Source organism: Wyeomyia smithii, chromosome 3 (genome assembly GCF_029784165.1).
Source record: "Wyeomyia smithii strain HCP4-BCI-WySm-NY-G18 chromosome 3, ASM2978416v1, whole genome shotgun sequence".
NCBI lineage: Eukaryota > Metazoa > Arthropoda > Insecta > Diptera > Culicidae > Wyeomyia > Wyeomyia smithii.
In genome coordinates this window covers 105,346,482-105,371,962 of record NC_073696.1, presented here as the reverse complement: position 1 = coordinate 105,371,962, position 25,481 = coordinate 105,346,482, and the positions used below count along the sequence as shown (strand labels likewise).

The following is a 25,481-nucleotide window of genomic DNA, read 5'->3' as shown; positions in this document are numbered from 1 at the left end:
AACGAGATACGGTGTCTAAACCAGAACTGTATATTCTAGAATACTACGCACTAACGAGTAGTACAATGATTCAAGTGCATACACATTAGGGTGGGACAAAAAATAAATGTTAGCTCCCATGCACTTTTCGTGTTCCTTATGCTGCCCATAATCGCATACTAGTCCCACCTGCATTTTTATCGTTCTTCTAGAGAAGTTATGGTAAATGTCTATCTCATTATATTATGTCGAAAATATGGGAATGAACCACGCTCAACAGCTGAAATAACTTAAGGAAGAAAAATACCTCAACGCGCTGTTTTGTCAACTTGATGAAAATGAGGCTGGATCTGACATGCGATTATGGGTAGTATGGGTCCCATAACAACTGTGTAACTTTTCAGATCGATCGGTGAAACGCCCGATTTGCGCCCGATTTTTTAAGTTTCCATACGATTTTATATGGGAAAATCCACTTTTTCAAAACTTATTCCCTATAAATATTCAGTTGCCTCCTAAAAATATATTGATACATGATATTGGTAGGAAATTTTCCTGGAAAAAACTCTTCTGAATACCGTAAGGCGCTACGATGCTTGTAGAAACAGCTATTCACTCCAAACTGATTGAATGTCTGGCGAACGGCTCACCATTGAAATTTTCCTGCAACACTGCTGCTATTGCAAACTTGCTTAAGTATGAGAAATAATTTCGCGTGGAATTAAATTCAAAGTGTGATTTTTGCTCATAGTATCTTCGGGGAAGCCTCCAAGATAAATTTAAGCGATATCATTTCTCATCACATGGTTGAATTTGCAATAGGTTTTTCCAATATAAAATCGTATGGAAGCTTTAAAAATCGGTCACAAATCGGGCGTTTCACCCATCGATCTGAAAAGTTACACAGTTGTTATAGGATCCATAAGGAACACGAAAAGTGCATGTGAGCGAAAAAATAACATCATCGCTTTTTCCCATATCACCGTGTCCCAGTCTAATACACATCTGTGATGAATGCTGCGTGGCGAAGGATAAATTTTAGTACAGAGAACGCCTTGGCAATAGTTGACGGAACATGCTCACTGAATCTTAGCTTGCTGTCCCCTATAGCACCTATGTCCCGTTTAGGATCAATCCGATCAAGAATAATTGAGTTCCACCGCAGTTTTTTATATACAAGATAAGAATTAGAGGCCCGAGGATGGTTCCTTGAGGCACACCTGATGATGACGTCAAAAGTTACAAAGACTTTATAATCTACTCTGACAAAAGCTTCTTTCCAGCAAGGTAGGATCTTAGCCATTCAAATATCCAGCATGGGAAGCCCAAAAGTAGCAGTTTTTCGATTATGAGAGAAACCAGGTCAATCTAGTAGGCAACAGGATTACACAGCAGGGAACAGTGTATTGGTATAATCCATCAGATTGGTCGTAGTTGAGCGACGCTCTATGAAACCACCCTGAAGCTCGCTGATTATAGGCTTATCTGCACTAATTATGAACCGGTGGACGACTGTTTCAAGCACTAGCCAGACAGTAAAGTATCGATATTCCACAATAGTTTTAAATGAGGTTCACTTACAGTACCAGTCAGTTCTAGGCCGAAGTGTCCCTTGCTGTTCGAAAAGTTTGCTTCACGCAATTCGGTCCATGGCTACAGTTCGGTAGCCACGTAGTCTGCCAATTGGGTCGTTATATGTATAATTTGTTAAAATTTCATCTGACAAGGTATTTGTCCTAATAAAAAACTTAATACTTACACAAAGTCAATAAACGATCACAAAATCTATCTACGAGCACGAAGTCTGTTTTAAAATGCTGTTCCAGTAACATTGAAGTCAATCGAATCTGCGCCGTATTGAAGTAGGCCGACATGAAGTGTATTAGGTCGAACTGACCATATTGTACACTGCGTTGGGGCAGGCTCAGCAAGGACCTAGGTCTAAGGGATTGTTCGGGGGCTTATATATCCAGGTGATCGAGAATTTCTGGGGCATCGATTTCACCCAGAGCATTTGATCTATTAATACAGCTTGGAACTTATAAAACGTTTTTATTCTAGGGTTTGCATTCCTAAGTGCCGACAGTGTTCAGCGTATGCTGGCAGATGTGTGGGGTCGCGAATCTCAAGGCGTATCGAACAAATTTCGGCAGCACGGATTCAATTCTAGTAATCCAGGAGTTGTAGAATGAATGCCATACAACGGAGCAGAATTCCAAGATATATCGCACTCAAGAGTATTACACAGATCTAAGGTAAAACGGATCGCGGAACTCGTTGGCTATCTTGAACATAAACCCGAGATGTCGATGTGATTTCGTTGTAGTGAAGTTTAAAAGAGAGCGTAGTATCCAGAATAACTCCCAAATCTCGAATTTGTGTCACTCTAGATAGAGGCTGACCCGACATATAAGATCAAATAAAATGGTTTTTTTTCGTCCGACAGAAGGAGATAATGCTACATTTCTGAATGCTTACAGAAAAAAGGTTCCTAGAACACCATAGGCTGAAAACAACACAGTACGTGAAGCTCAACACAGTCCGTAGTATTCCTCACAACTCAAAAAAATTTAACGTCATCAGCGTACAATTCACGGCAACCAACAGAAGTAGCAGGGAAATATTGTTGATGAATAACATGAAGAGTAGCGGTTTAAGATTGCTACCTTAGGGTGCTCCAGAGACATTAGTCAACTGTACTGAAAACTGAGTCCCTTTCTTCATACATATTGTTCGATTCATTACATAGGATGCAAAGTATCGCACGAGGCAAGATGACACTCCCAATTTTTCGAGTTTAGCTGAAAGTATTCTGCATCTATTTGGGCACCGTTTCTCATGTTTCGCGGGCAATCAGATGAAAACTCGTTTCGGATAAAAACCATGTTGATCCGATGCATTGTTTGCAACTGGCGCAGAGAGCATCGTTAATGGTTATTTCCATTGCCTTGGAGCATGCACAGAGAGATGTAATGCTTCTGAAGTTTTGTACGTCGCGTCTATCGCTTTTCTTGGATGCGGGAACATGATGAAAAACTTGAAACTAGAAGGAAACACGTTACTGAAGAGATGAATTGAACAGCAGGCATAGTGGATGAATGAGAACCGCGGCACATCGTTTCAGAACACAGGATGGTATTCAATTCGGGCCAACAGCGAAAGATAATTTTTCGTTTAGCCATGGTAGCAATAACTTATTCTTCTTGGTCTCCGCGAAGGAAAAATACGATCGATTGCTGAATTGATAGCACAGTTAAAGTACTCTATGGCATCATTGACGGGAGAAGAGGATTTCAAAAATTTCCAATTGATGTGAGAGAAGGCAACGCTTAAGGATTCAAAGTCAGCTATGCGAAAATCTAAACTTGGAATGGCACCTATATATGCTATCAAATAGCACTGGGTGACTTTCAATCATAGTTATATCTAATGCTGTGTGATTCATGTCCAGCGCTAGTAAGGACTCACTCGTTTCTGCAATTTGACATGAGGTGGCATCGTTCACAAGAACTAGGTCTAGTAGTCGATCGTGATCGTTGGTAACATAGTTCACTTGAGTCAGGTTGTGCAAGCTAAACCGGTCTAGTAGAGCGGAACAGGCAACAAATATACGTGATAGAAAGGGATCAATTGAAGGTACACCATCGTTTCGGCGTTCCCAAATTACTCTCGGCGGTAGATTCTCAAAAAGTTGTGCGGATTTAATATGATCGTCAAGCCAGGTCTCGGTCAACATAATAAAGTCGGGTCACATTCGGTAGCCGTCAAGAAGAAATCGTCAATTTTGGCCCAAAGTCCACGAACCTTTAAGTAATAAATCCAGAAGAGTGGTCGTCAGCCGCTGGGCCACGTTCTGTAAATACTTGCGACGGGACGTCATGTTGCCGAAGACTGGAAGTGGAAAGGTGGAAACGGATGAAACAGTATTATACTTGCCGTGTAGCCTCGTTCCCCGCTGCCACACGTAGGAACGGGACGACATAAGGTTAAGGATAAGAGTGCGTGGGTCAATGCATCCCAGTATCCCGCAGGTAGGTTGTGCAGCGTCAGATGAATGATCGTAAAGTAATAACGAACTAAAACACGGAAGTTGACCAGGTACGAGGGTGTTGTTGAAAAATTGCATACTTGTCTATGGGTCTGAGGTGGAAGGCCCCTCTCTCCAACTCGCACGCAGGGCTCGAACGACTCTGGTGACAGGAAACAGAATTATTTCATTGAAGAACAGCTAGGTGCAGCTTTCGAGCAGGTATCAGAGCGAAGCGCGTTGTCCCTGGGAATTGGATCCTTTCCAATTTAATAGGAGATGAGGCTCAATCTGCTACTAGCTACACCTTTTTAACCAGTGGTACAGCTTTAACCGGATCATGACATTTTTCAATAACTTAACGTTCGATGAAACGCGATTCGACGATTTCTGGGCCCTGATAAAAGAACAAAACGATGACTGGTGTAACTTCAGATCTGGACGCAAAGGTCGTCGCCAAGAGATTGGAACGTTTACTTCTGATAAACCGCAGGAAATTGCTATTTTTCGGATCTGGCCCCAAAGGATCGACTACGGGCTTTGCGAATCCAGTTATACTAGCGGCATAGCTCAGGAAAAAAAGAAGATGTGCTGATTTTGCGACGTAGAATCAGTCTTTCGAAGATGTCATAAAGTTGATTAAAGAAAGCAAACACAGTTTCACCAACAGAGGTTCAGCTCAGCTGTTGTGTCCAGTTGATTGTTGAAATTAATTTGCTTAACAAGCTATAGTGTCACATCTTTTGAAGTCGAATTCTGCCAAAAGCGTTGTTGTGGGTTCGCCACAGAAGGCAGAATCACGAAAGGCAGAAGCACTAAAGGCAGAATCATGAAAGGCAGAAGTCTATGACCGTACACACAAGGCAGAATATTTCAAAAGGCAGAATTTCGAAGGGCACGAAAGGCAGAATCACTGGTAGCAAAACCTAACTCACGATAGCCAAGTGCGTGATGACAAATTGGTGCGAATCCTGGTCACGGTATCAAAGCTGCTACTCTACCTTTATTATTTAATATTATTTGGTAACCAGACATAAAAACTGGGCACAAGCAATGACCAGTTCTGATGGGAGGTTCAAATCAAGCCTAATTATTAGATCAGAAACGCGCAAACTGGTTTGGCTCAGGTCCTAAAGAGTCTCATGGCATCGCGGAGAGTAATTTTTCGATGGTAGGTATAACTTGCACTAGTCTCAACGGCTAGTTGATTATAATTAACATAAAACAGTTGTGACGTCACACCCGCGCAGAAAATACCTTATGCTCCGTCACGCAGAATTTTGTGATACGGTACATTTTAGCTTAGTCCGAAAGACAGTAAACCTTCCGTTGAAAGAAATGAAAAACAGGTAGAGTGTAGAACCAGGACACGGCCGCCTGCCGTTGTCCCCTAAAAACAAGATCATTTGTAAAGAAAGCAGGAAAGATCTTGATGTAAGACCGCGAACGGTTCTGCTAAGCAAACGTTGGCGAAACATTTGGTTTCCTTGACAGAGGACCGCGTACGGCTCTGTCAACATACTAGATATCAACAGATTATGCAATAGGCGGCAAAGAACTTCGCGCAGCCTTCTGCTGTGCTACAGGCAAACAAACTCAAATAAAATAAACAAGTTTTGTGTTGTAAACAAAACAGAAGTCGCCGGTTCAACGGTGTTGATGCTCTCGCATGCGTTCTATCGTACATGCGGTACTAGATCATAGGTTAAGAGATTAGTAAGGTAAACAGAGAGTGGAGAAAGTCTCTCTCTCTGAGTTACCGGTAGGGTATATTTAAGTAGTGATGTACGAAAAATAAAGTCAGTTAGTCCACGTTAATCTGTGTGTATTAATTCCGCGCCAATTGCGCGTACAGGGTTTTCTGGAGAAAGTCCTGGTAGGTTATACCCAGGATATAGGTATACCTACACATGTGGTGACAGCGCGTGGTCTTTTCTGCGCCATTGAATCTTTTCTTTAATCTTCGGACGTATCTCGGAAGTCAGACGCGGTCGTAAACTCGGTCGTAGTAATCACGCTAAGGGAGCAAAAAGAAAAAGTAGTGGTTTAAATATCTGTGGTTCAGTGAAAAATGAAATAGTTTTTCGGAGTTTTAATCCAAGTAGTGCTCGCGGAGGAAAAAGAGTGTGTTATTTAAAAAAAAAAAGGAAAAAAAGAGAACTGAAGAAAAAGTACTTAACGATTTATCGAGGTCAGCAGCTTGGAAGGTAGTGCTGCTAGTGAAAGAGAAAAAAAAAAGAAAAACGAAAATCATGGGATAAAGGACCCGTTTGCGAAAGAATACTTTAGCGATGATTTCGCGGAATTATGCCAGGACGTCGATTGGCGGAGAATCACTGACGAGCCCAGCCATATAGAAATAGCCGATTGGAGAACCGCATGCAATCACATAAGAGACAACAGTGCTTGTGTGGCTAAGCGAGTATATTACGATGTCAGAGGGCACTTAATGTTAACCCTACTGGCTAAGCAGAATGTCAAATTTACGTTGAACCTGATCTTAGATACAGGTGCATGTGCGAATATAATTAATGCACGCATTGTGAATCTTTTGAATGTACCGGTAAATACACAGGACGTAACCACTTTTGGAGGTATCGGCCAAGACATTGTGCGTACCTCAGGTACAATTATGTTGGATTTAATAGTCGGAGACTTTTTGATCCCGACGCAATTTCATATATTAGAAAATTTGCCAAGCGACGGATTAATCGGCGCAGAATTCTTAAAGAAGCATACGCTTCAAATAGGAAATAATTTTGATTACATAGTGTTCAAGAAACACGGAAACAGAAGTCCGGACGACTTGAGTCCGTGGAGTATGCCCAAAGACGAAGTCCTTAGTCAACATGTTTATGTGGCAGCCAGAAATAGAGTTATGGTGCAGAACGAGTTGCGAGATACTAGCAACACAGCCCGCAATGAGGCTGACGTAGACAAAAACGAAATAAATAGAGAGCACCAAACATATCGAAATGAAGAGCCGAAGAACAATTTTCTTGACTCGAAGAATACTATAATGACCGAGTTGGACCTAGACTCGAGGCTTGACTATGACCTGTTGGAGCACAAGCTGACACCAGAGTCAAAAGGAAATGCAAGAATTGAAAAACTACGGCAAGTGCTGAATTTGGCGCACTTGCCTGATAGAGAATTCAGGACAGTGAAGAATATGGTCGAAAGCTATGCGGATATATTCTTTTTCGAGGGCGACAAGTTAACTACTACTGACGCCGCCGTACACACGATAGAAACTGCATCGGAGGTGCCTATCAATAAGCGGCAATATAGATTTCCGGAGGCCACGAAACGGCACATTAATAAGGAAATCGATGAAATGAGGGCGCAGGGTATTATTAGACCCAGCACTAGTCCTTGGAATGCACCGGTGTTATGTGTACCAAAGAAACCGGATGCTGACGGTAATAAAAGGTACAGAATTGTGGTAGACTTTAGATCATTGAACGAAGTTACCAAGCCGTTTGTATACCCAATACCTCTTATAAATGAGATATTGGATAATGTTGGAGGAGCAAAATATTTCTCCTCAATTGATTTAAAATCGGGGTTCTATCAAGTCCCGATAGACCGCCGAGATGCGGCTAAGACGGCGTTTTCCACTCCCAAAGGCCACTTCGAATTTACACGGATGCCGATGGGGCTAAAGAACAGCCCCTCAACATTCCAAAAACTTATGAATACTGTTCTCTTTGAGATAGGGGACGTGAAAGCTTTTGTCTACCTCGATGACATTATAGTTTTCGGTGACACTATCACCGACCATAATGATAACTTGCGAAAAGTATTACAAGCTTTGCGCAAACATAACTTAAAAATAGAACCATCAAAGTGTCAGTTTTTGAAAAAGGAACTGGAGTATTTGGGTCATGTCGTTAATGAAGAAGGCATAAAACCCACCAATGCAAATATTAAGGCCATTCAAAGCCTTAAGCCACCCACAAACGTAAAAGGTATAAGGTCATTTCTGGGAACAGTAAATTTTTACGGGAAGTTTATCCCCAACATCGCGGAGAAGCGCAAGCCGCTGAATGATTTGTTGAAGAAAGACGCTAAATTTGTGTGGGGAAAAGAATGTCAGGAAGCGTTCGAATTCCTTAGAAACGCGCTGATTACAGAGCCAGTTTTAGTCCGGCCAGATTATCAAGACACTTTTGTTATTACGACAGACGCTAGCAATTATGCTATTGGAGCCGTCCTGTCGAATGAAAAATCCATGCACCGGCCGATCGCGTTCGCGAGTCGTGCACTTGTAGGTGCAGAGACCAGATATCATATCATAGAAAAGGAACTATTGGCGATTGTATGGGCCATAGAATATTTCAAACATTACATTTTTGGTCAAAAGTTTATCGTTTACACGGACCACAGACCACTTAGAGCTATTTGGAGGCTCAAAGAGACATCTCCAACGCTGACAAGATTGAGACTAAAGTTGCAGGGTTTGGAATGCAGCATCAGGTATAAACAAGGTAGCGAAAATATAGTCGCCGATTTTTTGTCACGTTTATCAGATGGGACGTGTCAGGGGCAAGAAAGTTCACCCCACAGGCAGATAGCCATGATTACGCGCCAGCAGAAACGCCTGCTAGAGCAGCAGAAGAACGCTTCGGATGATTTGAACGGCACAATACAAGATTTGAGTGCCATAGACATTGCGGACATCGCTGAGGACGAGGATGAGCAACAACTCGTCAACATTTCATATGATGACTTTTCACAGGCATTATCAAATGACCTGATACCAAGTGAGACGGTGGAAGTCTCGAAGAGAATATTGGACGAGAGGAATATCGAAGCTCGTCTTGTCATTTTGAACAGTCGGACGGCGTACAGAGAACTTCAGACACTGTATCAGCTGTCACAAGGATTGAAAGACTACGTAGAGGATGGTGTACTCAAATTTAAAGACAAGAAGGTAGGCGGTTTCATAGTAGACGGCAGCGAAAGTTCATTGATCGATTGCCGGAAATTTTTTTCACAATTTTTAGATAGCTTCAATAAGAGCCCCACGGCAGTAAAGGCAGCCGGGGTCATTCACCTAATATCATTCAGAAAAATCAAGCAGCAGGAAGTTCTGCAAATGATTCAGTTCCTAGCGGGTAAGCTAGAAAAACAAATAGTATTATATAATGCTAATAGCGAGCGTACAGTAATTGCGCCAGATCAAGTGGAAACAATTTTAAAGGAATTTCACGATGCACCCTTAGGAGGGCACGTAGGAGCGCGACGAATGCGCCAAAGAATTGGCACACTTTTTACGTGGGCTACGATGAAACGGGATATCGAGAACTACGTTCGGCAGTGTGATTCCTGCCAAAAGAATAAAAATGGGAGATCAAACAAGATACCGATGCAGATCACCACAACCGCATCGGAGCCATTCGAGAAATTATACATGGATATAGTAGTGTTACCCGAATCCGACTTAGGAAATCGTTATGGTCTGGTCATGCAGGACGACCTAACTAGATATTTAACTGTCGCACCTATGGAAAACCAAGAAAGCCAGACGGTAGCGAGGACTTTTGTAGAGAATTATATTTGCAAATTTGGCGTACCGTTGGAGTTAGTTACAGATAACGGTGCGAATTTTGTAAGCACACTCATGAAAGATGTGTGCAAAATTTTGAAAATTAAGAAAAAAACGACGAGTCCGTACCACCCACAAGCAAATTTGGTGGAAAGATCTAATCGGGAGTTAAAAACTTACCTAAGGCAATTTATTGGCGGAAAACCGCACACGTGGGATAACTTACTCCCATTTTTTACGTTTCAGTATAATACTTCAGTAAACTCATCAACGGGGTACACCCCTTTCGAATTGTTGTATGGACGTACAGCACGCATTCCCACCTCCATTTACAAGCGGAATGGAGTGGACAATTTGACATATGAAACATATACACAAGAGATGAAAAAAATATTTTTTGACCTCCACGCGAACGCGAAGGCCAACCTAAAGGATTCAAAAGAAAAGCGCAAGCAAGTTTATGACAGAAAGGCAAATGAATGGCAGCCCATGTATGGCGATTTAGTTTTAGTGAAATCAGTCCCGACAGGATCAGGTCAAAAGCTCCAGAATATGTGGAGAGGACCTTATGAAGTAGTGGAATTCCCAAGTGAAATGACCACGGTAATCAAAAACGGAAACCGTTTAGAAAAAGTTCATAATAACCGGCTTAAGCGTTATTATGACTGAATATATGAACTTAAACTATGCTTTCAAGGTTAACGGACAGAATATATTTAATGAAATACGATATTGGATGGCATGAGTTATAATAGCAAGCACCTAAAACTGTATGAAAAAGTAAGGTAAAAGTAAAATATAGGCGTGAAGAAATACGAAAAGTCGCCGAAAAATATGAATGATTTTATTGACGGGAGTCCATAAACAGAACCAAACGGGAAAAAGTATACTGAAGTAAAGGCGTGAAGAAATACGAAAAGTCGCCGAAAAAGATGAATGATTTCATTGACGGGAATTAATAGGCAGAACCAAACGGAAGAAAGCATACTAAAGTAAAGGCGTGAAGAAATGGAATAAGTCGCCGAAAAAGATATACAGCCTTTGATGATATTAGTGGCATGGCATGACACAGTTGAAAAAATTCAAATACGAATGAAGGCGTGAGGGACGAGGAACCCCGCCGATAAAGGTTGAATAAACAAAAAACTTGGGGAATTCAAATTACTAGAATGATCTGGATGGTTGTAATGGATAAAAAGAGTTGAAAGAATTTAGAACAGCATTTGTTTTCTTTTGTAAAATGCAAATGTTAACATGGGAAAGAAATTATAGTGAACAAAAGACCTCATGAAAACGTGGTTTGATAGCTATTGGCTTAATAGGAAAACGAAGAAGAAAATCGATGGATGCTGTATTGGGACATTTTTTTGCGATGGAGACAACAATAGAACTAGGAAAGACATTTGAAAAGAGGGCTGAACTTTCCAGACGTAAAGACTACTGACTTGAAGGGATTCGAACTATTCTTTCATTAGTTAAGGTTGTGTGAGTGTATACATCGGAAGTAATTAACCCGGAATGGTTGAGGTGAATGCTGACTGAAAGAGTAAACAAGGGAGTAATTAACCCAGAATGAGTGAGTGTGCGAGATTTTCCTTTTATTTCCTAACCTTCTTATCTTTCAGGAATCACTAGAGCGGGCGGTCGCACCTTCGGATGGAAGGGGGAGAGGAAATATGCAGACTACTGCATACCAGGAGAAGTGTAAGTAGTGTAAGTATGACAGTAGCAAGAGACAAATCGAAAATTAAATAATTACAGATTCAAAAAGAGATGCAAAAAATTAAAGAATAAAGCAGATGAGAAAGTGACGGGTCATTTTAGGTGCAAATAGAAGATGATATGAGGTGTTAAGAACACGCCAGTTATTAGATGAACATTGTAAACGAAGACAGAAGAAAACGCTAAATATTTAATCAACGCGGTTTGTACAATGAAAAGAGTTATTTATGAATCAGACAGGAAATACTTGACAAAGGAAAAGAAAAGATTGAACCAATGCGGTTTGTTCGATGAAAACATGATGAAACAAAAATAGAGAAATGAAAAAATAATACATTGTGCGGAAACAGATTTATTTTATTGAAAACTGTTATAAGAAGAAGGAGGAAAATATTTGGAAAGAACGCAAAATGAAGAAAATATGTAACCAAAGCAACGAATTGATGCTATTTTTTTTTTTTAATTGAAGAAAGTTATTTGAACTCTTTTTGATGAAAAACAAAAGCGTTAATAATGGGCCACAAGACAAGTTAAACTGATATTTTAAAGCGGAAAGTAAAAGCCTAATACAGATAAATGGATAAATATGTGTCGAAATGATTTCAAATGAAAAAAAAAACATCAAATAACAAAGTTAGAGAGTGCATAATGGAAAAGAAGTAAACAATGCACAATTGAATGTTATATTTGTAAAATCAGATGAATCAAATACTGAAATACTAAATCAAATCTAATACAAATGATGTACAACTTAGTAGGGGGAAAAACCGAATTATGTCATCCGAACAAGAAGAGAAATACGGGCCTAGATTGTAAGTAGAAGCCTAGAGTAGATAATAGAATGTAGAATGTGTAGAATGAAGCCCGTACGCGAGTGAACAGTAATTTTAAACAGCAAGTGGAAAAAGTAACAAAACGAAAAAAAGAATTGATGAAATAATGGCAAAAAAATAATGCACCACTTGCTAAGTAGGGCAGCTAGCATCTAAGAATTGACAACGAGACGAGTTCCCGATCTTCGAAGACGACCGAGGTGATTACAACGGATGCTGAGATGGGGGCATACCATAATGCCCAGTATGACGCGAAAAGGGAAGCAGACGGTTGTGAGGGGAGTTGAACGGCGGGTGTCTATGGTCGAGATGGAGGTAAAGCCAAACGATATTACCAAGAGGAGACGAGCAGTATCCAGTTTTTGAAGAGGCCAGATGTGCAACAGAATTCAATCAATGCGGCTCATGGTCGAGCCAGAATCGAGACTTCAGCGCGAAGAAGAATACAGCAAACTACACAGCAAAGGGCGTAATAATTTGTTTCAAATATATATTACTCATTGAGAGTTATTGACTTCTACAAATGAGGATTCGAGGTCAAAGCCAAACAAGCAAAATGACGCTATAAAATTTTGCTCGTGTTTAATCAACTATGGTCTTTACGCACTACGCTATGAAAATGTGCACACATGCTAGCAGGTAATTGGACACCCCGCGCAGACAGTTAAAGATGATAAACCAAGTGACTGCATTATGCAACAGAGCCAGTGGCAATCGCAAATCTTTTCGCCACACGGCGCGTAACAATACTATTAGCCAAACAAAAAATACAGCCGATCTATGTCAAAGGGACACGGCTAACCCAACATTAAAGTTCAACAACACACTCTGAACAATCGTAAAACAAGCAGCTGAACTGCAGCCTTAAATTAAAGTGCAATGATAACCATTGAACTATTGAAAATAACCCGATGAAGCCTTAAAGATGAGTTCGCGAGGATGACATCACAAACAACCGATGAGAACCTCTACTGCCAGACGCACCCTCCCGTTTCAAACCCCCTGTAACCCGTCGCTTGAATCCGACAGCCAAGCAGCGGATATCTACAAGGCGCAGCGCACCAGGCGAGCGAACATTTGTCAATTTGTTATGAAGAAAATCCATGTCTGAAAACGAATATGTATATAGTAGCATAAAAACGCGAAAAATAATTGTTATGAAAAACACACCTATCGGCCGTCAGAGCGGACCATGTGACCATCATCTCTTCTAGATAATGGCCAACTAGGCGGGGTGGCAGATGTGACGTCACACCCGCGCAGAAAATACCTTATGCTCCGTCACGCAGAATTTTGTGATACGGTACATTTTAGCTTAGTCCGAAAGACAGTAAACCTTCCGTTGAAAGAAATGAAAAACAGGTAGAGTGTAGAACCAGGACACGGCCGCCTGCCGTTGTCCCCTAAAAACAAGATCATTTGTAAAGAAAGCAGGAAAGATCTTGATGTAAGACCGCGAACGGTTCTGCTAAGCAAACGTTGGCGAAACATTTGGTTTCCTTGACAGAGGACCGCGTACGGCTCTGTCAACATACTAGATATCAACAGATTATGCAATAGGCGGCAAAGAACTTCGCGCAGCCTTCTGCTGTGCTACAGGCAAACAAACTCAAATAAAATAAACAAGTTTTGTGTTGTAAACAAAACAGAAGTCGCCGGTTCAACGGTGTTGATGCTCTCGCATGCGTTCTATCGTACATGCGGTACTAGATCATAGGTTAAGAGATTAGTAAGGTAAACAGAGAGTGGAGAAAGTCTCTCTCTCTGAGTTACCGGTAGGGTATATTTAAGTAGTGATGTACGAAAAATAAAGTCAGTTAGTCCACGTTAATCTGTGTGTATTAATTCCGCGCCAATTGCGCGTACAGGGTTTTCTGGAGAAAGTCCTGGTAGGTTATACCCAGGATATAGGTATACCTACACACAATTCATGCGGCGAAGACGCATAATCGAGGGCAAGGAACCGAGGCGGCACAAAGCCGCCGTGGTTTCCGCGGTCCGAGCCGGCCGCCGACCCGCCGTCGGAAGCGGCGGCCTCTCGCATTCAAACAACTGATCTACTGGTTTTCTAGGATTATTCATACAGGTTTTCTTTCCCTCCGAACGAGCGGTAGCGAGTAAGGACAGCATACACTTGGACAATAGAGTCGGCCAAAGGCCGCGAGTGTGTGTTGTTAAAAAGCAAAAAGACTATTTTGTGATTCTGCCATTCGTTATTCTGCCTTATGAAATATTCTGGCTTTCGTAATTCTGCTTTTCGTGATTCTGCCTTTCGTGATTCTGCCTTTTGTTTTTCTGCCTTTCGTAGGAGACCCGTTGTTGTTGAGTCAACTGTTAATGCCAATTTAAGGCGATCGATAGACTGTTCAAGTTTATCGTAATTGTCCTCCGAAACTGCACTACAACCGGTCGGATCCAAGTTTCTATCAGTACAAGAACATCGTGAATATTCGGAAACACACCTGGAGGCATCCAAATGAACTGACCCTCATCTCGTCGTTTGTAAGCGCACGGTTGTCGAACGTGCTGAAATCTCGCACAGAGAGGACGACGCGTTTCAACATACGGCGGTTGACAGCTGATGGCGTGGCAGAAGAATACGCCAGGGAGCTGGATCAACGGATCGTAGAACAGCACGAGGAACGTGTGGAAGACAAAAATAGGCTGTGGAGTAGTATTCGCGGTGCCATTGAAATACCTGCGAAAGGTGCTAAGTACGTTACGTGGAAGACAGCGTAACGGCTGCTTTGATGCTGAGTGCTAGAGAGCGAGGGACGAGAAGAACCGTGCCAGAAGCCGCATGCTCACTGCAGCTACGCGTCAGAACAGAGAGAGATAGAGAGAGGCAAAAGCTGCCGAAATTAGATTCCACCTTCCGAAGAAGCGCGAGCTGGTGATGCTGTAATACCGGTGATGTTGCAACCATCCTCAATAAAATAAATAGTCAACTGTGGCGTGCAGGAATGAAGCAAGAGTAGTCAGTGCGGAGTATAACCAAAATTTGCTGAGTTTTTCGTCTAATTGTATGCTGTGCTAACTGTGCTTGGAATGCACTCATATGAGTTATATTGAGCAAGTGTTATCCATGCTTATAAGCAACTGCTAGCTGAGAATATCGTATATTTTATTCTTGCCACATGCCAGTATAAGCCTATTGTTTATCTGTGTTACTGCCTAACCCACAGTCTATTTTGTTGGTTTTTGACTGAACTAGTCGACTGTGGTCCCTAAGTAAAGAAAGCAACAGAATGTCAAAACACGATAACAAACGGAATAAGCCGGATCATGATTCTCCACAAAAGGAGCTGACGAATAATGAACTAGCTGCGATGATTGCTGACCTGAGTCGAACTATGCAAGATCAACTAAATAAACTTGGCACGGATCTACGATGCGAGCTTGGCAAAGGACTCGATTTGATCAAGGAAGATATCGCTACGATGAATGTGAGGTTGTCGTATACAAACGAAAAAGTGAACGAAAACACTAATGCTATATTCAGAGCCCTTCTTTCTTATGATCTCATCGTTAGTGGCGTACCATATACGTTGAATGAAGATTTGCTACATTATTTTCGCTGTTGGTGTCAAATACTGGGCTATAGTGATGCTGCAATTCCGATGGTTGATGCTCGCCGTTTATCTAAAATACCTGTACGAGAAGGAAGTACCAGTCTTATTCTCATTCAGTTTGCCATAACCAATCAACGAAATTACTTTTTTGGAAGATACTTACGAGTTCGATCGTTAGCCCTCTCACAAATTGGTTTCAAATCAGATCAACGAGTCTACGTCAATGAAAACCTAACACTGGTTGCCAGAAAACTAAAATCTAAAGCGATGGAACTGAAGCGTAACGGAAAGTTGCAAAACGTTTATTCTCGAGGGGGTGTCATTTTCGTTAGGTGGCCAAATGCTGAGCAAGATCAACCTGTTAACTGTGAAGACGAGCTGGTTCAAGATACATCTTAAAAGTAAAACAGTATAACATAAAACCCCTGTCCTAATGATAGTCAATGTTCCTTCCGTTCCGTCCCTGATATTCCTTTGTCTCCTCTCCTAAAAGTCAATCAGTTATAACCTATCGTTGCATATTTCTCTAATCCCGCCTTTCCTATCCTCAGCTCTCCATGTATCCCCTCCTGAAAGTTATAATTGGTGAAGCTGTTTCTGCTGGAGTTGCATTGTGGGCTGCAATGCAATGCGTTCCTACACTGGAGTTTTTTTTTTACTGATGCTGCCTGCTGCCCTCCGCGGATACTAAATATTATGATTATTGGGATTATCGCTACAGATGAAAATCGTGATCATTGGAGGAATGGTACTGCTTGTATTGTTGCTGTTGGTTGCTGCTGAATTTAAAATTACAATCATTACCGATACTAATTATCGTTGAGGAGTGTTGAAGAATGTTTGAAAATGAAGCTTGTATCATACAATTTTGGTTATATAGTAAATAGCAGTAATTTTTGAAATAATGCGTTTAAGTGAGATGTTATATATAATTAGAAAAATACTCTACACACGTTCCCTTTTAGTACTAAGATGTATTCTGTTTTATAATGGCTAATGTTAACAACACCTCTACAAATGTGAGCATACCGGCTATAGTAATGAAGTCCGCATTAGTGAAGAATAAACTTTCGGTATGTTGTATTAACTCCCAAAGTATTTGTGCGAGAAAGCTTTCTAAAATAGAAGAACTACGAAATATTGTGGCTGTTTCTAATGTTGATATAGTATGCATATATGAATCATGGCTAAATGATAAAATTCCAGATGATGTGTTGACAATAGAAGGTTATTCAATTATCCGGCATGACCGTGTTGGCAGATTAGGTGGCGGCATACTCATCTATATAAAAAGGTATTTTGCAGTTCATGTCTTGAACAGGTCCAATAATGAAACGCTAACCGAACATATCTTATTAGAAATAAGTTTAAACAGCATCAAAGTGCTATTAGGTGTGTTTTACAACCCGCCTCCTAATGATTGCTCCAACTACATGAACGATCTTTTTTCTGATTTCAAGTACCAATATGAAAACACTATTCTGTAAGGTGATTTTAATACTAACCTTCTGGATTCCAGTTCAGAAAAAACGAAACGGTTCGAAAGTTTTATGTCAAACTTTTCGTTTGCATCTTCTGGGACTCTTCCAACGCACTATCATAGGACGGGTTCTTCACACATTGATCTGATGTTATCAAATCGAAAAGATTTTGTTTTACGATTCAATCAAATCAGTGTTCCTTTTATGTCTAGCCATGATATGCTGTTTGCTTCAATAGACATTGATACAACTACCACCAATGAATTCATTCAATATCGAGACTACAAACTTTTAAATCCATCAACAATCATTAATTTATACAACAGAATACCATGGGATGATTTCTATAGAGAAAAAGATTCCACAATTCTTGTAGATTTCTTTAACAATAACATTAGACAACTTTTTAACCAAAGCGTTCCCCTGAAAGCGTTTAAAACGAGATCAAAATATAATCCTTGGTACAATTCTGAAATTTCCAAAGCGATTGTAGATAGAAACATAGCATACCAAAAATGGAAAACGTTTAAACTAGAAAGCCAACATGAAATTTTCAAACGTTTGCGCAATAGGGTTACTTATTTGATTGTGGATGCTAAGAGGAAATTTTTCAATGAAAATTTTTCGAGTGAGCAAGATTCAAGTAACATCTGGAAGCAATTTGCTTCACTTGGGATTAGGAGGAAGAATGACATTTAAAACACTAACTCATCACCAGATGAAATCAATCGTCATTTTATAAGTTGTTTCTCTAATACAGATCATATAAGCCCGATACCTTCCAGTACTTTATCAGATAGATTCAAGTTTAGCCCCGTTTCAGAATACCACATTGTAAATGCAATTTACGAGATAAAATCCAACGCAGTTGGTCTTGATAATATACCTATTAAATTTTTAAAAGCAATTCTACCATTATTGTTAAAACCAATATGCCATTTATTCAACCAAATTATTATAAGTAATTCATACCCTAGTCAGTGGAAAGTTTCTAAAGTGATACCGATTAAGAAAAAATCGACGAGTAATAGCCTTGAAAATATGCGACCAGTTAGTATTCTATGTGCGTTATCTAAGGCATTTGAGAGAATTTTGAAAAATCAAGTTACTGTATACACTAATGACAAAAATTTATTGCATCCATGTCAGTCAGGCTATCGTTCAGGTCACAGTACCAAAACGGCGATGCTTAAGGTTTGTGATGACATCGGGTACATTCTCGATAAGAGTTCTGCTACCGTTCTGGTTTTGTTGGATTTTTCCAAAGCGTTTGATACAATATCTCATAGAAACCTGTGCCATAAGCTGATGAACGCTTTTGGCTTTTCTCATAACGCAATGGTACTTATTCGTTCTTATTTGCAAAACAGATACCAGAGGGTATATGTAAATGATGTTCTTTCTGAGCCTTTGGCAATCAGTTCAGGAGTACCACAAGGCTCAGTGCTTGGTCCCTTATTATTTTCGCTTTACATTAACGGTCTACCACTGGTTACACATAGATGTGGTGTTCATCTGTTCGCGGACGACGTCCAACTCTATTTTGAATGCTCAGGTTCCGAGAATCTTCAAGTAGCTGATTTAATAAATAAAAACTTATCTGATATCGCGATTTGGGCCAAAAATAATTCCCTTGTTTTAAACGCCAACGAAACGCAAGTAATTTTCATTTCCCGTTCGAAACGCAATGTTTCAAAACCACGAATTTTTCTAGATGGAAGTGAGATCGAATACTCGAGAGGTGTAACAAGCTTAGGAGTAACTATTCAAGAAAACTTTGAATGGGATTCATTCATCTCTAAGCAGTGCGGAAAAGTGCACGCCTCGTTGAGATCACTCCGTTTCAAAACGTTTTTTCTGAAACCCGCAACGAAATTAATTTTGTTCAAGAGTTTAATATATCCGCATTTTGTTTTTTGCGGTTTCATTTTCACGCAAGCCACTTCACATTGTCTAAATCGCTTGAGGGTTGCTTTAAATTGCTGTATCAGATTTATCTATAATCTAAACCGTTTTTCACATGTGTCACGCTACCAGTCTGCGCTGCTCGGTTGTTCTTTTTTGAATTTTGTAAAGTACCGCCCTGTTGTACTGCTTCGTAATATTGTATATAACAAAACTCCTTTGTACCTTCAGTCAAAATTCAATATGTCAAGTACTCGAAGAGGTAGAAAGTTAAATGTTCAACGTTGTAGGACTGCCTACTATAATAGCTCCATTTTTGTAAGAGGAATAATATTATGGAATTCTATTCCAAATAATTTACAAACTATGAGCTCAAAAATAGGTTTAAAGAGGGAATGTGTAGAGTATTTTAATAACTTAACAAATTAGTATTTTAATAGTTTATTGTAGAGCTTTGAATTGATAGAATATTCGTTTCTTTTGTACTTCCTGCCGCTAGTTTCAAAACGAGAACACGAAAGACAGTTGTCTTAAGTTCGGTAATGAATATAATAAATAAATAAATAAATAAATATTTCGTCGGCGAATACCAGGCTGGTCTTCGAAAGAAGCGTTTCACGACGGATCAAATGTTCACTTTGCGATAGCTCCTCGATAAGTTCCGGCAGTATAACTTGCAGACTTACTACCTGTTTCTAGATTATAAGGTAGCATACAACTCAGAGAAAAGAAACGAGCTATGGTAGATTATACTGGAACACGGTTTCCCGCCGAAACTGATTAAGCTGTCGTATGACGATCCCTCAAGCGTGCGTGCGGATAGCTGGCGAGTAACGTTAGATGGACTGAAGCAGGGAGATGCGCTCTCCTACTTACTTTTTAACATCTTGAAGGTGCAGTACGAAGAAGAGCAAATGGTACGATTATCACGAAATCCCACAGAAGAAGGGGTCTTCAGGCTATTAAAAGGTAAGCGGCAAGGTTGGAACTAATTGATAATTCTGCCAAAACAAAGTACATTGTAGCTGGCAGAGAGTGTGGGGGTTCCGGTGGTGTTGGTGCTGAAGTGAAGATTGAAAAAGAGATTGTTGGGGAATGATTTGAAGTGATTTATGATTTTTTTCATCTTGGTAAGCCTGTGTTATATGACAAAGATATGAGCCGTGAAGTGAAACGACGAGTTGCAGCTGCGAACATGGCCCTCTACGGACTACGTACCCAGCTAAAGTCCCGTAGTTTGCAAACTCGCTTAAAACTAGCACTGTATATGACGTTGTTTTTTTTTACTTAGTTAGGGGCAAATGTGGGCCAACTATTACTAATAGAATGCAAACTGCCCTAAACTACACACTCAAATGGTGTAAGCAGGAAGGACTAAATGTTAATCCTTCTAAAACAGTCATTATCCCATTCACAAGAAAGAGAAAGTATAATATTGCAACTCTAAAGTTGGGAGAAACACAGTTGGAGCTATCCAAGCAAACCAAGTACCTAGGTGTCATGCTTGACCATAAGCTTAACTGGAACGACCACCTGGAGTACGCAATCTCAAAAGCCAACAATGCTCTTTGGGCTTGCAGCAATACATTTGGTAAGAAGTGGGGACTCAAACCAAGGATGATTCATTGGATTTACTTGGCTATAGTGAGACCCAGAATAACTTATGCCTCATTAGTGTGGTGGCCTAAAACTACACAAACATCAGCTCAGAAAAAGCTGGATAAGCTACAACGTCTGGCATGCCTATCAATAACTGGAGCATTAGCCAGCGCACCATCCAAAGCCTTAGAAGCTCTTTTGTATCTACTACCTTTGCATCAATATGTGCAGCATGAAGCGGAATAAGGGGCTCTCAGGCTCAAACGCGTTAAACTTCTTCAGGAAGGGGATCTAGAAGGACACCTACGAATCCTTAAAGATTTTCAACTGAACAACGTAGTAACAATGCATGAAGACTGGATGGAATCCAAGACTAACTTCAATATTCCCTTCAAAGTGATTGAATCCTCTCGCAGCGAATGGGAAGAAGGAGGTCCTAAAACTCGCCCAGGATCACTCTTGTTTTTCACAGATGGCTCTAAAATGGGTGAATCTACTGGTGCTGGGGTTACTGGACCAGGAATTAATATATCAATTCCAATGGGACAGTGGCCCACAGTCTTCCAAGCTGAAATAAATGCTATCCTAACATGCACAAATATTTGTTTAGCTAGAAAATATAGATATGCCAATATCTGTATTTTCTCTGATGGTCAAGCAGCTCTTAATGCACTTAAAGCCTACACATGCCAGTCGAAGTTAGTTTGGGATTGTATTTTATCCCTACGACAACTGACTGTAACAAACGATGTAAATCTATACTGGGTGCCTGGTCACTGTGGTATAGAAGGAAATGAAAAAGCCGATCTCTTAGCAAGAACTGGTTCTTCAACTGCATTCTTCAGACCGGAGCCATTCTGTGGGGTTTCTACATCCTGCCTGAAATCAGAGCTCAGAGGCTGGGAAGCAATGATGATTGGTGCCAACTGGAGGGCTACTTCCAATGCAAGACAATCTAAACTATTCATTACACCTTGTAATAGAATCGCCCGCAACCTCCTCAGTACAAATAAAGCTGATCTGAGTACATTGACTGGCCTACTGACTGGACACTGCCCGAGTAGGTATCACCTTAAAAAAATAGGTTAACTGACAGAAGACATATGTCGCTTCTGTTATCTTGAAGTTGGAACTTCGGAACATCTACTGTGCCAATGCGGCGCATTATTTTAGCCAAGACAGCGTATTTTTGGAAAAGGTGTCCTTACGCCTAACGAAGTATGGAATGCTGAACTAACAAAGGTAATAAACTTTATCAAAGAGGGCATTCCTTCTTGGGGGGAAATGCAAAGTCCTAGGGCAACCGTCACTGATACCCATAGTGATGGAACGAACTGACAGTGTATATATATTAACGCGGAGTATACCACAATATATCTAACTAATGGTAGCAGTGGTCATAAGCTCCTACAAGGGAAGAAGACGTTCATTTTCCCGGTGGCCCTTTACGGAGAGGAAGTGTGGACGCTGAAGGAAGCTGATCGACAAGTACTCGGAGTTTTCGAGCGTAAAGATCTGAGATGGATACTTGGTAGTGAATTGGAAAATGAAGTGTGGCGCAGCCGCACGAATCACGAATTGTACCAGGTATACAAACATGCTGATATAGTGAAGAGTAAAATATCATAGCAGGCATCGTGGGCTGGACATGTAGCCAGAATGTCGCAAAAACTTCTTTAACAGAGAACCAGAAAGAGGCCGTCGACTCCGCGGTAGTGGCGGTCTGCTAGTATACGCAGTGGCTGGAGGACAACTGCCCAAGACAGAAGAAGCTGGACATCTTTAAATCATTCGGCCCTAGACCGATAAACGGTTCTTCGGCCGACAAAGTGAGTAGGTAAGTGACGTTGAAGTGGTGTCGGGCGTTGTTGATCCAGTTTGCCATGCAATGTTCAACAAAATTGGTCTAAATATTATGATAACTTTACATCAAACAAACTGCGATTTGTGGGTATTTGTTTCTCCAAGTAGGAGCTATTTTTAAAAGTAAGTAGTAAACCTTTTACAGTACTTTTTTTATTCCAGTGATAAAACTACTATGAACAGGTCGAAGACGTAAACGAAGTACCACTGTTTATGACTGCTGGTAACGTTTTCAGATAAAACAGAAAGATACTTGAACAAACAACAACTGTGAGAGTAAAATATTTGCAACCTTTCACGGTTGTGCACAATGCACAATAATTCAAGAATGTGCCTCAAAGATCTGCTTCAGGTTGCTGTTCACAATCTAGACGCAAATACTAAAAACCGAAAGCACCGAGTTTTGCGCTGTACGAGAAAAAACGAGAAACTTACCTGCGCGGGAAATCCGCAATTGGGGACATCGGTATGTAGCCTCCATTGCCGGATGGATCTCCTGGTGAGCTTCCGCAGGGACTGCACATTTCCATGTAGTTGCTGCTACCACCCTCAACCGAACCGGCTGCGTTGGCCGGTGGTGCCGGGCTGTTCCTTCTGATCGTCTGCGATATTGGAAGCGATAGTGAGTTATAACTGTGCTTCAGCTATTGGTGGAATGACGAATTTTGTTTTTTTTTTTTTTTTTGATGATTTGAATTTTGTTTTATAGATTGAAGATGTAGCAGTTGTCACCATGCGGGCACAGCCAGAGTTGTGAGTGGTTTGAATTTAGGTTGTAAAATGGGACGAATTGGTTTCGAATCGGGGGTTTGAAGCGCCAGATAGAAAGAAAAATAAAGCACATTTCGGAGCTCATCAAAAATGTCAATAACACAGGCAGAGTTGCAATAGAGACCGATAATCGTAGGTGATTGAAATGGTTTGTTTGTATTGGATGTCATTGTAGGTAATTGGAGCGTGCTTTCGGTCCCTATTGCATCTACTGCACGAAATTTTGAATTTTGAATAATAAAAAATAAGTATGATTTCAAAAGTGATTTTTTATTTTCGATGATACTTACGTGACTACCGAATTCATCTATGGAGCGGTGCTGCGAAAACAACCCTTGATTGATTCGCCCATAATTGTGGATGTATTCGTCGGAATTTTCCTCCGGAATCGAGCAACCCGAGCTGAGAGCGCTAGGGGTAGGACACATAGAAGGAAAATCGTGTTATTAATACAAAGGACTCGACTGTAAATTGGGTCAAACAATGGGATCAAGAAGAGACTCACTTAATGACCTTGGAAAAGCCATTGCCTTCGTCCGGTGTTAGGGATCCGACAAAGCTGTCCGTTTCGTCGATGCTGAGCGAAGATCCGTCGCTTCCGGTAGAGCATGCACCGGTCGACGGTGGACTCAGCGGGGACGAATGCACCGGAGGGCTATGACTGTGACTCTGACGACTGACGACCATCGAGTGCGGCCGGTTGAAGCTGGCCGATGGTATTGTCCGAGGCGGAGGCATTCCTCCACTGTTCATAATCAACTGCTGCTGATGGGTACTGGTTTCGCTTGTCGTACGGTTCCGCGATGGAAGACTGTCGCAGCGATCCCGTCCTAGAGCGGCGCCTACGAGTTGGTTCGAAATGAAGACGGAAAAAATACGATGAAATGAATTATTGTTATTGCTAGAATCTCGGAACCCGCGCATCGAAGGTTTTAAGTCTTTTATTTTATTCAATTCGATTCAAAGCAGCAAACATACGTTGCATGAGCAAATAATAAATGAAGCATAAATTCATTGGCAAAAATAACATGAAACAGGGCGCAGTAAATGGGCTTCCAATGGTGGCCAAATTTAGATGAGGTTAGTGGCACGTTGGGCTCTGCTGTTGGGGTGGTGGGTGACATGGTGAAGCTGAACAATTTGCGTTGTCTCTGAATATGGTTTATGTTTTGGTTTGAATGTAAATGTGATAAGCCTTATTCAATATTGGAATTTGATATCGTTTATATGTACGGACTCAAGGTTGTAAATTAATATTTAGCTACAAACAGTCAAATAATTGAGATTTTTTTTTGGTGATCATGTAATCACTATTGGAACCCAGTTTGTTTTTTCAACAATTCCAAATTACTCGATTTCCAGAAACTTAGTTCCCTTAACAGTAAATTAAAGGTCACTGTTTACAATTGAATTGGCTTTCAGTCTTATGTCAATTTTGGGGTTAGTGATAAGAATCTACTAACACATAGAGTTTTTTTTAACAGATCAGCATGCAGAAACTCCATCCGATGTCAAAATTAGATAAGAGCTTTTTTAAGATAAAGAGCAAAATAATCAGTTTGCGTTTCATATCTTTTATATATATCCAACAAACTTCTACTGTGGAAAAATTGTGTTGGAAGAAGTAATGTCGTATCAAGCCGTCGCTCTTAAAGAAATGACAATGTAAAGTTCGCTGAAACTGTATTAGGGTGGACAATGCATTCATAGGGCCGAACACGAAACTAACATCGAACTTTATTTTCCTATATCCATTCAGGGTTAGAACCAGTACTATCCATAACTGAACATAACTAAACTCAAAAAGTGATAACTTCACAATTAAATTTACTACAAAAAATGAGATGAAATAATATGCTGAATGCCACTTATAGTTTGCATTTTTGTAGTGAAAATCTAGGGAAGAAGCACTGTTTTTTGAGACCAGTTACTAACATTCTTGTTTTTTTGTAATCTGCATTAGTGCATGTATTATTTTCAAGCCATTTTTCAAGTATCATTAGGCCACTTATGATATAGCCCATTCGATAAATTGCTTGGCACTAAATAGAAAATCCGCAATCTGCTGACTTTCATCTTTAATTAATCATTTTGTATTAGCATCATATAAATCATTGCCCTATGACGATGTAATGTGAGAAACAAGGTTCGGCATCTCATGTGGCGGTAGGAAAACAT

The 25,481-nt window shown here is 40.6% G+C and overlaps 1 protein-coding gene across 11 annotated transcripts in view; it reads right to left on the bottom strand.

Annotated features, from left to right (window-relative positions):
- Positions 1 to 25,481, bottom strand: part of LOC129732282 (insulin receptor substrate 1) — a 376,321-nt gene that overhangs the window by 7,162 nt on the left and 343,678 nt on the right. For 9 of the 11 annotated variants that reach the window (XM_055693013.1, XM_055693012.1, XM_055693015.1 and 6 more), the window contains 3 exons: positions 23,809 to 24,145; positions 23,594 to 23,714; positions 22,968 to 23,176 (listed from right to left, as the gene is read on the bottom strand). In XM_055693013.1, the coding sequence (XP_055548988.1) occupies positions 22,968 to 23,176; positions 23,594 to 23,714; positions 23,809 to 24,145 (667 nt within the window). The remainder of the gene's footprint in view (positions 1 to 22,967; positions 23,177 to 23,593; positions 23,715 to 23,808; positions 24,146 to 25,481) is intronic. The other 2 variants (XM_055693016.1, XM_055693009.1) reach the window with 1 other exon arrangement.